Source organism: Panthera tigris, chromosome A1 (assembly GCF_018350195.1).
Source record: "Panthera tigris isolate Pti1 chromosome A1, P.tigris_Pti1_mat1.1, whole genome shotgun sequence".
In the NCBI taxonomy this organism is placed as follows: Eukaryota; Metazoa; Chordata; class Mammalia; order Carnivora; family Felidae; genus Panthera; species Panthera tigris.
The window spans coordinates 123,707,732-123,723,051 of record NC_056660.1 but is presented as its reverse complement, the minus strand read 5'-3'; the positions used below and the strand labels follow the sequence as shown (position 1 = coordinate 123,723,051).

General features: G+C 34.6%; 1 protein-coding gene across 5 annotated transcripts in view; it reads left to right on the top strand.

Annotated features, from left to right (window-relative positions):
• IL6ST (interleukin 6 cytokine family signal transducer) overlaps nt 1–14,908 on the top strand; it is a 55,358-nt gene extending 40,450 nt beyond the window's left edge. For all 5 annotated transcript variants that reach the window (XM_007079932.2, XM_007079931.2, XM_007079930.2 and 2 more), the window contains 6 exons: nt 1,941–2,042; nt 2,223–2,369; nt 2,692–2,832; nt 5,701–5,797; nt 9,257–9,338; nt 9,986–14,908. In XM_007079932.2, the coding sequence (XP_007079994.1) occupies nt 1,941–2,042; nt 2,223–2,369; nt 2,692–2,832; nt 5,701–5,797; nt 9,257–9,338; nt 9,986–10,723 (1,307 nt within the window). In that variant the 3' untranslated portion in view covers nt 10,724–14,908. The remainder of the gene's footprint in view (nt 1–1,940; nt 2,043–2,222; nt 2,370–2,691; nt 2,833–5,700; nt 5,798–9,256; nt 9,339–9,985) is intronic.
• Nucleotides 14,909–15,320: the final 412 nt, after the last annotated feature.

Here is a 15,320-nt window from a genome sequence, read left to right as displayed (position 1 = left end):
TGAGAAGATATTTTCCTATAGCATATGAATGACTTGTGTTAATAACCTCTTAAAGTTGTTGAATAGGGGAAGCAGAACTAGAATTCAGATTTCCTTACATCTTTTAACTGGAAGTTCTAATGATACCGTAGAGCTCCAAAGTGGTAGATTGCTCTGCATTTTAAGGTACAACTTTTTTATGTGGCTTTGAAGAGAACAACTTTAAAGACAAAACACTCAGCTTTTATGTGTTTTATTTAGTAAAGAAGGATAACCGTTAGAATTCAATTATGAATAATATGATTGCTGAAAGAAAAGCTCTAAGCAAAGACATATCTGCCATAAAATTTTGTGAGCTTTATTTATGAAATAGGCTGTTTGGCCCTCATTAACCTATCATTTAAAAAAACAATAGGGGCACTTGGGTGGCTCACTCAGTTAAACGTCTGACTCATGGTTTCAGCTCAGGTCATGATCTCACTGTTTCCTGAGTTTGAGCCCTACATTGGGCTCTGTGCTGACAGTGCAGAGCCTGCTTGGAATTCTCTCTCTCCCTCTCTATGCCCCTCCCACCTCACGCTGATTTCTTTCTCTCTCAAAAATACATAAATAAGCTTAAAAAAAAAGTTTTAATAAATTTGGTTGTCTAGTTTACTAGCCTTATCAAATTAAAAGAAAGGTGGAGCTAGAGAGAAGACACGTTGGTAGTAACTGGACAATAGAAATGTTTTTAATAAAGCCTCGCATAATCTCTAGAGACTTTCAGTTTGCACAGGCAGATCCAGTGGCTCAGTAGTCCTGATAGCATCACTGTATTACAACAGAGTCTAAAAATTCTTTATCTTCTTGATAATATTGAGTCATCAATAAAAAGTAAAATTATTCTGTTTAAGAAACCAAAGGAGCTGTCATATACAACTTTATGAATTAAGTTAAGGAAATAAAAGTTCTTGTTGAAAGTATAAACTTTGGTATAACACATACCTTACTTTCTGTTGTGGGCAGATAAAGTGGCTATATAAAAAAGATTTAATATGGAGAGATTATAAATAAAAGAGGTATTCAAGATGGCTTTTTAATATTACTTTCTTAGCCTAAATGTCCATCAACTGATGAATAGATAAAGAAATTGTGGTTTATATACACAATGGAGTACTACGTGGCAATGAGAAAGAATGAAATATGGCCCTTTGTAGCAACGTGGATGGAACTGGAGAGTGTGATGCTAAGTGAAATAAGCCAGACAGAAAAAGACAGATACCATATGTTTTCACTCTTATGTGGATCATGAGAAACTTAACAGAAACCCATGGGGGAGGGGAAGGAAGAAAAAAAAAGAGGTTAGAGTGGGAGAGAGCCAAAGCATAAGAGACTCTTAAAAACTGAGAACAAACTGAGGGTTGATGGGGGGTGGGAGCGAGGGGAGGGTAGGTGATGGGTATCGAAGAGGGCATCTTTTGGGATGAGCACTGAGTGTTGTATGGAAACTAATTTGACAATAAATTTCATATAGTAAATAAAAAAAATAATATTACTTTCTGGGGGAAATGGCACTAATTCTTTTTTTCCCTGGTTTGACAAACCAGGGCCATTAATGCTTTCCCTGGTCATTAGGCAGTTCTCAGAGAATTAGTTAAGATGTACAAACAATGTCAAACTATAAGACCAATGATAATTTGAGATCAGAGTTTTATAAGTCCTGAATATAAAAAGTACTTTTACTAACAATATATTTTTTAATCTACTGTATTGGCAATAAAAGTAAGCTTTTACTTTAATGAAAAGCTTTATTCAATTAAGCTTGAATCCAGTACACAAAAGGCAATGCTTGCTTAAAAAGCTGTAGTTTTAAAAGAAAAGAAAGTTCAATAGTCATGAAATTTATAATGTAAAGTTAATAATGGAATGTAGACTTTTTTGTTATGTGGGGAAAAATGCTTACTCTCCCATTCTTTCTTTAGGGAACCTAGCAGAGAGCAAATGTTATTTGATAACAGTTACTCCAGTATATACTGATGGACCAGGAAGCCCTGAGTCTATAAAGGCATATCTTAAACAAGCTCGTAAGTCCAAATTCATTTTCTTTGAAATATGTTGTTTTGTATTAACAAAGACATTTTTTTCTTTTTAAAATAAGGGTATGTCTCATAATGTTCAAATAATATAATTAAATTTTAGTAAATCCTAATGACTTACTAAATCATAGTAATTTTTAGTTATCAAATACTTTTATTCTGTTTTAGCACCTTCCAAAGGACCTACTGTTCGGACAAAAAAAGTGGGGAAAAATGAAGCTGTCTTAGAGTGGGACCAACTTCCTGTTGATGTTCAGAACGGATTTATCCGAAATTATACTATATTTTATAGAACCATCATTGGAAATGAAACTGGTAATAAACTCTATCAGTTATTAAGAATCATTGGTTTTTTTCTTAAGCTTTTAAATGTTGTCTCACCTTTTTATGTTATACATCTTAAGTGTAGTATATTATTCTCAGAAAAGAGACACCTGAGAATATGCCTATTAAAAAAATACTGTGGGAAAAAAAAAAAAGAAATACTGTGTTGTGCTTATAGAAGAATATTCTGGCAGAGATAAGAAAATTATTTTCTGGAAAATATGTTCCTTTTTAATACTTTTGCAGTGTCAAAAGCCAAATCAAGCAGAAACATTGAGTAGTTAAATAAAGCACATTTACTGATTTCTTCCAGCTGTGAATGTGGATTCCTCCCACACAGAATATACACTGTCCTCTTTGACCAGTGACACCTTGTACATGGTACGAATGGCAGCATACACAGACGAAGGTGGAAAGGATGGCCCAGAATTCACTTTTACTACACCGAAGTTTGGTAAGAAATAATGACATTTGCTCTTTTCTTCTTCTTTTTTTTAATCAGACTAAATATGGACTTAGTTAATAAGCTAAAATTTTGTTAAAAGTGCATCTTTGGATCCATAGAAATGAATTGTTGGTATTGTTTATCTGATTTGGATTGTTTCTTTAAACTATCAAAACTCAGCTCTGTTATTAACTGCTTCTGACTGATTTCGTCTGTACTCTATAAATGCCAAAAGAATTTGTGTATCTTTCTAAATGGGTTCATCTTTTCACTGGCAAAAGTCAAATGTGGTCTCTTACCTTCTTGTCTTACTCCTTCTTTTGTAGGCAGGCTATTGGAAAGACTAGTTCACCCTCTCGAGCTCCACTTCCCTTCCTCCAGCTTAGTCTTTAACCCACTGAAATCAGGCTTCCAACCCACCAATCCACTGAAACCTCCCTAATGTCACTCAGGGAAGGCCTCTTAGTTATCATATCCAGTACATGCTTTTTAGTCTCCTTATTTTTATACTTCTCAGCATTTGACTCGGCTTCTCCATCCTTGAAACTGCCTCTTCCATTGGTTCTTCTCACGTGTGTGTGTGTGTGTGTGTGTGTGTGTGTGTGTGTGTGTGTGTGTAGTAACAACACTCTCCTGAGTCTTCTCCCTTTCTCGTACTTCCTTCTTGATCTCTTTTTCTCTCTTTTTTACTTTTTTAAAAAATGGTTTGTATTTTCCATATCACTCTTCTCAGCCCTGTATTTTATCTGCCTATTTAAACTCTCTGTCCGTGACTTCAGTCATCCTTTTTCCCAAATACATTTCTCTTTGTTCCCTGCCACAGCTGTCCAACTCTTTGCGAAAGCCACAAATTTAGATAAGGATGTGATAAATTTTTTGTTTTCATGAGTCTTTTTTGCTTACATGAGCCAAGTGTAAAATCCTATTGATCATGCCTTCTAATTACTGCTTTTGCATGCCCTTTTGTAATCTCTTTCTTTGGTCATATGCTTCTCATTATTTTCTCCATCTTTTCCCAGTGTGTAGCCCTACATTAAGTCCTCACTTTTTCTAGTTCCTCTAACCTCCCTAAAGCAGTCTTAAGCTGCATTCTTTCTTGTTCTTCCTACATTTTGAATCATAATAGAAATTACCTTATTTTATCATTTATTTGTAACCCCCACCCCCAGGTACCAACACAGTGAATGCTAAATAGTAAGCTATATTCCTTGCTATTGAATGATGGGTGAATGAGAAAATGAATGAGTGACTACCTAAAATAGATAAAAGATCCTGAACTTTGCTGTGATTGCCAAAAATGAATATAGTTTTTGGAATAAGATTTTGTGGTGACATGTTAGTAAAATAAATATCTAACAAGTAATACTTGAAATTGATCTTTAGAAAAAAATAAACCTTTAAAATATTCAACTAATGAAAGTGATATTCATTATAAAAGTAGATTGTGTACTATATAGGCCTTTAGACTATACAGTACAGAGCAGAAGAAAAACCACTCCTAATCCCTCATCCAGAATAATCTCTTAACACATTTGTATATCCTTCTATTATTTTCTATACATACATTTTCCCCCCCAAATTAGATCATACTTGTTAGGATTACTTAATCATCTGCTTTTTTCACTGATCTGTTTATTGTTTTATGGACATATTATGGCTTCTTCATATGGCATGGGCCTTGCTCCCAAAGGACTTTATTTGAAGAAATACAACATAAGTAAAGTAATTAAATGGAAAGGCATTTGGGCCATGTAGACAGTAAATAGAGTAGGAATTTAGAGATAATTTATAGGGGGCATTTCATCTTCATAGATTATATAGAGGAGTCAGTACTTGAGTCCCCAAAAGTTAGGATGTGGATAAAAAGGAAGAAGAAGGCATCTTAGGACAGATAAGCAAAGGCCCAAGACTTGAAAACATAGTAAGTTTGGCAACAGTAATAACAGGGTCTTCCTGAATTTGATTTGGCACCTATATGAAAACCTCAGTGTTCAAGAGTGAATATTTGCCAGCCTCCAGTTTATTTCCGAGCATTGATCTGATTTACTGATTTCTGTTAGGCTTTGTAGAATATAAAGTTACTTGTAAAGGGATATATGCGGTGCAAAGATTAGACTGAGTAAATAGTATATGACTGCAGTATTACTTTTATAAATTTTTCCCATAAAAGACTACTTCTACTTATAAGGAGGCTGGAGGAGTTAAAGTAGAGACAGCCATAAGGTAAGTCATTAAAAAATATCTCCAATATAAACTGTCCAATTAGTGATTCATTTGCTCAAGTAAGCCCTCTTTTAAATGCAGGTTGGGAATTATCTAGAAATCTTAGGCTTGTTGATTTTAGGTGATAATATTCCTATTTCTGCCACTCCTTGTACTTAAGATTCTTACAAATTCTTAGCTGTATACCAGATATGCCATCTTTTTGAAAATTAAAAATTTTGCTTGAACCTTTTGTTTTTATTCCTTATACAGGATTCCATATTTCCACTTGTGCCCAGCACTCACAGATCTCAAAGATAAGCATTTGTTAAGATTCTGCTGGGTGCAGATCATAAATGTAATAAATGGTTAGGTTTGAAACTTCTAACTTATTGGATAGATTATCTGTCCAGAAAACTGAACTAGTCATTTTATTCCCCTAACCAACATAGAGTTTATGCTTTCTCTGTGGCCAGGTTACTGTGTCAGGTATAAGCAGCTAGGATATGATTTACCAAGGGGCGCAGGGGTGGCAGAAAACAATCTTTAAGTTTGAAAAGGCTATAAAAACGGGATGGTATTTCATCTTTTCAACAGCCATTTGGTTGGGAAGTTTCCTTATTTCTCTTAGCACATGAGTTGACATTTATTTTACTTCTTACCCCTGATTTTTAGCTCAAGGAGAAATTGAAGCCATAGTTGTTCCTGTTTGCCTAGCATTTCTATTGACAACCCTTTTGGGAGTATTGTTCTGCTTTAATAAGCGAGACCTGTAAGTACCCCTATTTGTGTTTTTGCAGTTCTTCCCTCCAGGTTTATTGAGCTATAATTTACATGCAGTGAAATTCATTCATTTTAAGTGTATGGTTTGATGAATTTTAATAGCTGTATACGGATATATAACTACCACCACGATCAAGTTAGATACTATTTCTATTACCCTAAAAAGTTTCCTCATTCTATTTTATCGTCTCTCCTCTCCCTCAACCCCTGGCCCCAAGGTAATCACTGATATGCTTTCTGTGACTGTAGTTTTGCCTTTTCTGAGATTTCATATAAATAGGTAATATGTAGTCTTTTTATAGGATGTCTTTCATTTAGCATGTTTTTGAGACTCATCCATGTTGCATATACTAATATTTTTCTATTTATTGAATAGTAGTCTGCAGTGTAGATACATCAAAATTTGTTCATCTGTTATGGAAATTCAGGTTGTGTCTTTAATTTGGGGCTATTATGAATAATGTTGCCATGAACATTCATCTACAGATCTTTGTGTAGGTATATGTTATCATTTATCTTGTGTAAGTACATACCTAGTATTGGTATTGCTGGGTAACATAGGAAGCACATATATAACTTCATAAGAAACTGTTTTTCAAAGCAGGTGTACCATCATGTATTCTCCCCAGCTCCGTGAGAGTTCCAGTTGTTACATGGCACTGTTACTTGGCACTGTCAGGGTTTTTATTTTAGCCCCTTGTTATCAGTGTGTAATTTTATCTCACTGTGGTTTTAATTTCTATTTCCCTAGTAAGTAGTAATGGATCCTTCCATGTGCCATTTATCTATATTCTTTTGTGATAGATCTTCTGAAATCTTTTGCCCGTTTTTAAATTGAGTTGTTTGCTGTAATATTGAGCTGTAAGAGTTCTTTATATATTCTGTGACAAAATTTTTGTCAAATATGTTGTGGAAAGTCTGGTCTTGTGGCTTTGGCTTCTCGTTTTCTTCACTGTGACTTTAGAAAATGCACGTTTTTAATTTTGATGAGGTGCATGTTATCAGTTTGTGATTCTTGCCTAAGTCATTGTCACAATTGTGTTCTCCTTTATTTTCCTCTGTAACTTAATCATTGTAGCTCTATGTCTATGATCTATTCAGAATTAATTTTTGTGCATGGTGTGAGGTCAGGGAATTTTTTTTCCATAGATAACTAGTTGTTCGAGCATTATTTACTGAAAATAACTTTTTTCCCATTGTATTGCCTAGATATCTTTGTCAAAATCAATTGTCCATGTAAGTCTGGATTTATTTGTGGACTCTCAATTCTGTTCTATATGTCTATTCATGCCAGTACCACACAGTCTTGATTTTTATAGCTCTGTAAGTTTTGAGAGCAGTTAGAATTCTTTTAATAAGTTGTTTTTCAAAATTATTTTGACTAGGTTATTTGGTAAGCTGATATTATTTATATGAAAAGGAAAGTCTTTTTTTAAAAAACTGAGTACGGTGCTAATTGAGATTTTATCGACTCTATAAAATTAGGGCAAAAAATACAATCTGAACATGAGTTCACAACATTTATGTCACATGGGTCAGTCCATGAACATGTTAATCTCTTTTGTTTTTAAGTTTATTTATTTATTTTGAGGGGGGAAGGGGCCGAAAGAGGGAGAGAGAATCTTAAGCAGGCTCCATCCTGTCAGCATGGAGCCCTGTGTAGGGCTCAAACTCACAACTCCGAAATCATGACCTGAGCTGAAATCAAAAGTCAGATGATGCTTAACCAGCTGAGCCACCCAGTCACCCTTGTTAATTTCTCTTTGTCTAGGTTTTCTTTTTCTTTTGCACTGTTATACGGTTTTCAGTGGGTAGTCCTTGTACTATGTTAAATTTATTCCTAAATGTTTTTTATACAATTGTAAATGGCATTTTTAGAAATTTTTATTTTCTAATTGTTCATTGCTAGAAATAGAAATGCAATTAATTTTGTTTTAATATAATGACCTTGTATACTAAGACCTTGGTAAGTTCATTTACTCTAGTATCTTTTTGGGTCCCTAAGCATTTTCCACATACATAGTCATACTGCTTAGTAAAGATGGTTATTCTGATGTTTATCCTTTCAGTTATTTTTCTTACTCTACTGGTTAAGTAGTAACTTTGCATTATTCCCAGTTTTAAGGGAGAAAGCATTCAATCTCTGACCATTGCATGTGATGTTGATTTTAAGTTGAGGAAGTTCTCTTATATTTTTTTCCTGAGAGTTTTTGTCATGATTGGGTCAATTTTGTCAGATGCTTTTTTGTCATCTGTTGAGATGATCATACGATTTTTCTCTTTCCTACATGTATATGGTGAATTTTATTCATTGGTTTTTTTTCCACATGTTAAACTGTCCTTGCATTTCTTAGACTGTCTGGATTCAGTATGTTAATTTTTGCATTTATGCTTCATGAGTGATAGTGGTTCTTTTTGGTGGTGTGTTCATTTACTTTTGAAATCAAGGGGATACTGATTACCTCATAAAATGAACAGTCTCCTCAAATTAATGGGGACACTTACCTTCTCTATTTTCTAGGAGAGTTTATATAGTATTCATAGTATTTCTGTTGAAGTGTTTGCTAGAATTCACAAAGCCAGTTTGAGCCTGAGATTTTCTTTGTGGGAAGAATGTTAATTTAAAAATTCAGTTTCTTGCAGTGCCTGGGTGGCTTAGTCAGTTAAGCTTCTGACTTTGGCTTAGGTCATGATCTCAAGGCTCGTGGGTTCAAGCCCCTCCCTCATCGGGCTCTGTGCTGATAGCTGAGAGCCTGCAGACTGTTTCAGATTCTGTGGCTCCCTCTCTCTGCCCCTACCCTGCTCACTCACTCTCTCTCTCTCTCTCAAAAATAAACATTAAAAAATTTTTAACTCAATTTCTTTATGTAAAACAACTGAAATTTTTTTAAGTCTCTTTCATGGAATTCATCCATTAGTTGGTCTTTTGTTTAGGTTGTTAACTTTATTATTTTTTACATTACACGTAGATTTTATAGTTGTTTGCACAGGAGAGTCAGTCTGTTAGGATCTTATTACTCAGTTTTGTTTTTGTATTTGAACTTACTCTCAAGATGACTCACTTCCTGTATACTTATACACACTTAGGGACCTCTAACTTTGGACTAGGAACTATATTGAGATAAATATTCTTGTGAAAACATCAAATTTATCATATTTTACCTGGTGGCTATGTGAAAATGTGTTATGTGGTTTTAGTTGGAAATTGAACGTATTTGCTTCTTTTGTTGTTGGGAGGGGGGTGTACTTTAAGGTTTTGTGACTTTATTCCACTTTTTGATTGGTTTCTATTGTAGAATTTTATTTCAGTTTTTTAAATTGAATGGTGATTACTAGCCTTATTGGTAGTTTTTCATTATGACTAGATTAAGCTCATGTTTGGAATTAGGGACTGTTCATTATTTATTACATGTGGTTCCACAGATACTTTATTTCTTTTTCTCTCCAGAATTAAAAAACATATCTGGCCTAATGTTCCAGATCCTTCAAAGAGCCATATTGCCCAGTGGTCACCTCATACACCTCCTAGGGTAAGATAAAGTGTTTCTGACTTGTTTATACATGGACATTTCAGGGTATTTTTATAGAGTTGAACCAAATGATAAGACCAAATTGAAAAGTAAATGATAAAATATTATCATAGCATATTCTTATATTCCTTATTCTACTCAGTAAACATGAAAAATACTTCATTGACCTTGCAAATTGAAAACTTAATATGTAAATACTCCTATATGGTAAATGTTGTAAGGCAAGCATTTTGTATTGGATATTAAAATCAAATTTAACAGTCTACCAGTTTCATACTGTTGCAGTGATTTCTAGAAACCTAGACTAAATTCTTTGAACTTTTCATGTTTTCTACTTTTTAGTCAGTCCTCAACTCTGTAGTCTAGTAATGAAATTCTGTATATACACCAGTAGCTTATCAAAATTTAACAGTTGATTGGGAATTCTGAGGAAGTCCACTCTGATTCATACTTCTTAGAATCATTTCACAGTATCTGTAGTTGAGCTAGTTGACAGTGCTTAGTGATATAGATTATGTCCGCACCAAATTACTGAGAAGTTTCAGAGATGCATTTCTCTGTGGCTTTAACTAGAATTTGCCATATATATTTCATAGTTTCTAAATGAACCTATGCCATAGGTAATAATTTTTTTCTTTCTTTCTTAGCATAATTTTAATTCAAAAGATCAGATTTACTCAGATGGCAATTTCACTGATGTAAGTGTCGTGGAGATAGAAGCAGCAAATGACAAAAAGCCTTTTCCAGAAGATCTGAAATCACTGGACTTATTCAAGAAGGAAAAAATCAGTACTGAAGGACACAGCAGTGGTATTGGAGGTTCATCGTGCATGTCCTCCTCTAGGCCAAGCATTTCTAGCAGTGATGAAAATGAGTCTGCCCAGAACACTTCAGGCACCGTCCAGTATTCCACAGTGGTGCACAGTGGCTACAGACACCAGGTTCCATCGGTCCAAGTCTTCTCAAGATCTGAGTCCACCCAGCCCTTGTTAGATTCTGAAGAGCGGCCAGAAGATCTACAGCTGGTAGATAACACAGATAGCAGTGTTGGCAATTTGCCCAGGCAACAGTATTTCAAACAAAACTGCAGTCAACGTGAAACCAGTCCAGATATTTCACATTTTGAAAGGTCAAAGCAAGTTTCGTCAGTCAATGAAGAAGATTTTGTTAGACTCAAACAGCAGATTTCAGATATTTCACAGTCCTGTGGATCTGGGCAAATGAAAATGTTTCAAGAAATTTCTGTAGCAGATGCTTTTGGTCTACATACTGAGGGACAGGTAGAGAGATTTGAAACAGTTGGGATGGAGGCTGCAGTTGATGAAGGAATGTCTAAAAGCTACTTACCACAAACTGTCAGACGAGGTGGCTACATGCCTCAGTGAAAGACTGGTTCCTGTTAAAACTTCACCAGTACCTGTAAACTAAAGCTAACTTTAACTGTTATTTCAGAGAAAAATAATCTTCGCTCACTGAAGATGATCATTTGCCCTTAAGGACAACAGTAAACTGTCCTCCCACATGGGCTGTTTCCCTTCCAGAATATCTGGGATTCTACTTTCAAGCACTACATAAACTGACTTCATCCTCTGAATAGCTGAATGATTTTGTGCTGTTTCAGGATGTTTGCACTGAAGAAAAACAGAAAGCTTGTCTGAAATTTATAAAGTAAAATTTTCTGTAGCTAGACAACAGATGGTCTTTAAATAATAAGCAGTGATGTATTTAGCACAGCTCTACTGATTTTAATGAGAATAGTCACCAAATTGACTGAGATGGACTTAAGATAAAAAATTAGATGAGCAAGGTCTAGACCCTCTACTTTAGCTGACAGCGTAAGGGGAGTATTAGGTAGCATAACTGTATGAACCCAGTTTTTGTTGTCTGACCAAAAGCAAAAAAAACAGTGGGTTGAATTACAATCTTGCCAACATGAAATATTAGACATTCTCTTCTGTTGGTGTAATGATGCCAGCTACTAGATAAATGGAATTCTAGAGTTTTAATTTTGCAGATTAAAAAATATATTTTTGAACATTTATATCATAAGTAACAAAATTTTCAAAAATTTGCTTTATGTTGTTATTCACAATCTGTTTGAAGATCCATTTCACAAATTCAGTTAAGAGTGCCCAGTTAAAAAACTAGCAATGAATGCCAAAGTATCTTAACCATTTTAAAAATTCTTTGCCATTTATAGACTCGCCATTTTTCTGTATATATAAACATTGACCCTTTTTGTTAAAACTTTAGAGAATTTGGTTGATGAAGCACTTTATACAATATATCTTCAACTTAAAATATGTTTTAATATGCTTTGTTTTCAAGTAGGCCAAGATTGGAAGGTTTTTTTTTTCTAGATGTTCGAAGCAAACTGAGAACACATGGGCACTACTTACCAAAATAAAACCCTATCCAAAAATGTACATATTGATGTTAGTTAATATCACAGGGAACACCCTGTTGTGGAGGCACTTAATGATGAGATAGTATTTTAACACCTGCTAGGTCTGAGGTAGGTGGAACTTAGTTCCACATTGTGATTTAAAGAGACTTTAAACCTCTTCCCACAAGTTCTCTTCTTCCCAGAGAGAAGTGAGCCAGGGCTCCAGAGTTTAGCACTAACCACACTTTCACATTTATGCCCTACCCTACCCACCACATTTTATAGGAGGCAAGGGCTAAAGACAGGGGCTAAGTGAAAATTTTTGATACGTCATTAGTAGTTGACTAGTGTTATCAAGTAGTTTTGCAGAAAGTATGTTACAGTTTTTTGTCATATTTAAGTCACAAAAACCAGGCCCACTTAAAATGGTTTATAGAGGTTATTCAAGAATAAAAGGCTAAAAGAAGTTGCTCTACATTTACAGTTGAAATCTAATTCTCATTATATATGATTCTGTACATATTAGACTTCCTGTTAACATTTTATACTTTGTATTCTTGCTTGATGTGTTTCAGAATTCTTTCATACACAGGGTCTTTGTGATACAGGGCAGGTGCAACATGAGATTGGTAGAAAGACAGGATGAGAAGTAGATGAGGAAGACTGGGCACAGAGAAATCTACAGAGAAGTCACACTATAAGATAATGTCACCACCACCATTTAAGTTGGTCAAAGCCTGATCCAAATCAGGATTAGATTTATCTTGCTAAGAATCTGTCAAGAAGTTTTTATCAGTTATATTTTTCATTTCCTCCAAGTAAGTAGTCATGTTATTGTCATCATGTTCAGCTATAACTTTCCTCATGATAAACAGCAGTGTTACAAAGAATTCGAGTGTGAAGTTTGTACATGGGGAGCACTTAGAATATGCAGACTCCTAATCTAAGGGGAGGAGAATGAAGTCATTTAAGAAAGAACATTATATAAGCAACCCTATTGGTGGAAAACTTGTATAGAAAATGGTACCCTGAGTGAATGCCCCCCAGCTGCAAGAGCACTTTACACATACTAGATTGTTACTATACAGATAATCCAATCAGAAAATGTAGATTGGATTACCAGTATGTGATGTACATCTTTTGCCCAGATAAAGACAAGCATTCATGAAACTTGTTTCAAGTACAAAATTACTTTCCTGAGCCATGTCTTAGGATAATTTGTTTTGAGGCATGTAAATTGTATTTTAGGTAAGCAGAGAAGTGGATCTGGTTTATGTGAAAATTAGTCTATATATAAGCAGTAGATGGGTTACTCAGATGTTTAGTATCCCAAAATTTCCTTTAAAGTAACACTGGCACATCAGAAAAAAAGCCTCTCTGTAGACAAAACTAATACACTGCTTCTGATGCGCTCATACAGGATTAAAAAATAAGCATATATGCCACATGTATTGTTATAATTTGACTATTAGTTACTGGTATGTTGGTACCCTACTTCAAGCCAGCACTGATCAGTCACGGCACTCAAGAACATACTGTGTAAGTAGAAGCAGGGTAAAAAGCAAAACCATTCATATATTCTGTGTTCACATCTACCTAGCTGTTCATTTAATTGCAACTTTACACATGAAGTTATCTGGTCTTCCTAGCTTACTGTGAAGTTAAAGGTTAATGAAGTAGAAATATACTTGTAAAACATTAATTTATGAAAGCTCATCCTTAAAGTAGAACAGCTAAAATAGCTTTGTAAGTAGAAATCAAATTTTTAAAAATGGTTAGTTTCTATCCACATAACTAATTAAAATCATGACCAATGTAGAAGTAGAATAATCCTGTTGTACAATTCCCTTAAATATTTCTTTTAACTGGCACGTATTGACCAAGCATAAATCAAGTGGAGGAGCTCTTCCTCCGTTCTGTTATATTCCACATCATTCTCCTATGTTTGGTTTAAGAACAAATTTTTAAACCATACACTTCTGTTGTTTTGTTGAAATGGGTAAAATGTCAATATAATAAGCTACATAAAAATTTTAAAGTTCAGTTATTAAAAATTACTGGGATAGCTTTCTGTTGCAGGTCGTGTTCAATTCTACTTCCCAAGATTGCTTTAAAAAAAATTATTGCACTTTTCTATAAATTGAGAATATGGAGCCATAAAATGGCAAGCTATTTATGTTTAACCTAAAATTGGTCATGGTCGGGATGCCTGGCTGGCTCAGAAAAGCATGTGACTCTTGATCTTGGGGTTATAGGTTCAAGCAAGCCCTATGCTGAGAGAAGACATAACTAAAAAAAAAAAAAAAAAAAAAAAAAAAACTTTGAAATCCATGACAATGACCCAATTTTATTTTTAAAAGAAGGTATAAAGTAGCGACTGGTCTTTGACAGCAGTTCCTTTTCAGAATATTGATCAACAGAATTCGGATGCAAGTCAAAACAACTTTCTAGAGCCAAATGTACTGTCTTTTGGATTAATCTTTTTTTTTATGTGCTACTGTTATGCAGTAGTGTGATATTCTACTATACATTTCGTTAAAAAGAAAAAGAAGACAACCTGGGATGAGCTCTTGTGTTGTCCATTTGTTCCTAAATTTTTAAGAGCTTTTTGCCATCAGCAGCTCCTTCAGGTGGGCTAGTTTAACTTCATTACCAAGTGCTTTAAAGTTAATGATGAAAATGCATTGAAGACCATGGAGAGAGATGTTCTACGTCTTTTATCCCTTAAAGACCAGTTTTGTCTGAATGGTAAACTACATGTTTCAAGTGGTGTAACATGAATACCAAAATGTGATGTCAGATGGTTACTTTAAAGGCAGTTATTTGAAAATTCTTTAGTCTTAACATGTTTATTGAATATACTCTAAATAAGTGTGCAATTTGCTAGTACTACAATACAGTGATTAGCATTAGGTATGTATCCTCTTTATATCTTAGCTATGTCCCTTTTACTTGTAAGTGCAATCCTCTCAAGTTCACTTGCTCTTTTACCCCTACGTAGTCTACCTTCGTGTAGAAGGCTTGTCTAGAGAGAGTAAGTATTTTTACCTCTACAGTGAATTGCATGTGCTAATTGTTACCATAGCTATTGGTCTTATGTTGACATAACTCTAAATGTTATTGTAAACGTTGCCTATGTATCCGCTCTAATCCTTTAAGTAAATTTAAGAAATTCTTGTTTAAATTTTTTTTCTGTGTATGATCACTACAATTGGATGTCGTTACACATAATGTTTGAGATAACAGTATTTGTCACTACTGCTCTAGAGTCTTAGTGTAAACTAGATGCCTTCAGAGGGTTCTGTGGCTTTTTAAACGTTCATTTAGCATAATGGAATAGGTTTTAGAAGAAAATTGATACACTGTCTTGGTCTTAGTAACAAAGTATGGACTGACAGATTGTAAATTTGGAAAACTGGTAAATGAATTTTCCAAGATGAGTTCTGGAATCCCAATATCCTGCCACCTCCCGGTGGTTGTTTTTTTGTTTTGTTTTGTTTTGTTTTCTATTAGGGTGCCAGGGACCAACCAAGTACACAGGTAATGTGCCATCTAGTGGCCAGTCTGTAGCCACACTTCTGGAATCTCATCCTTAT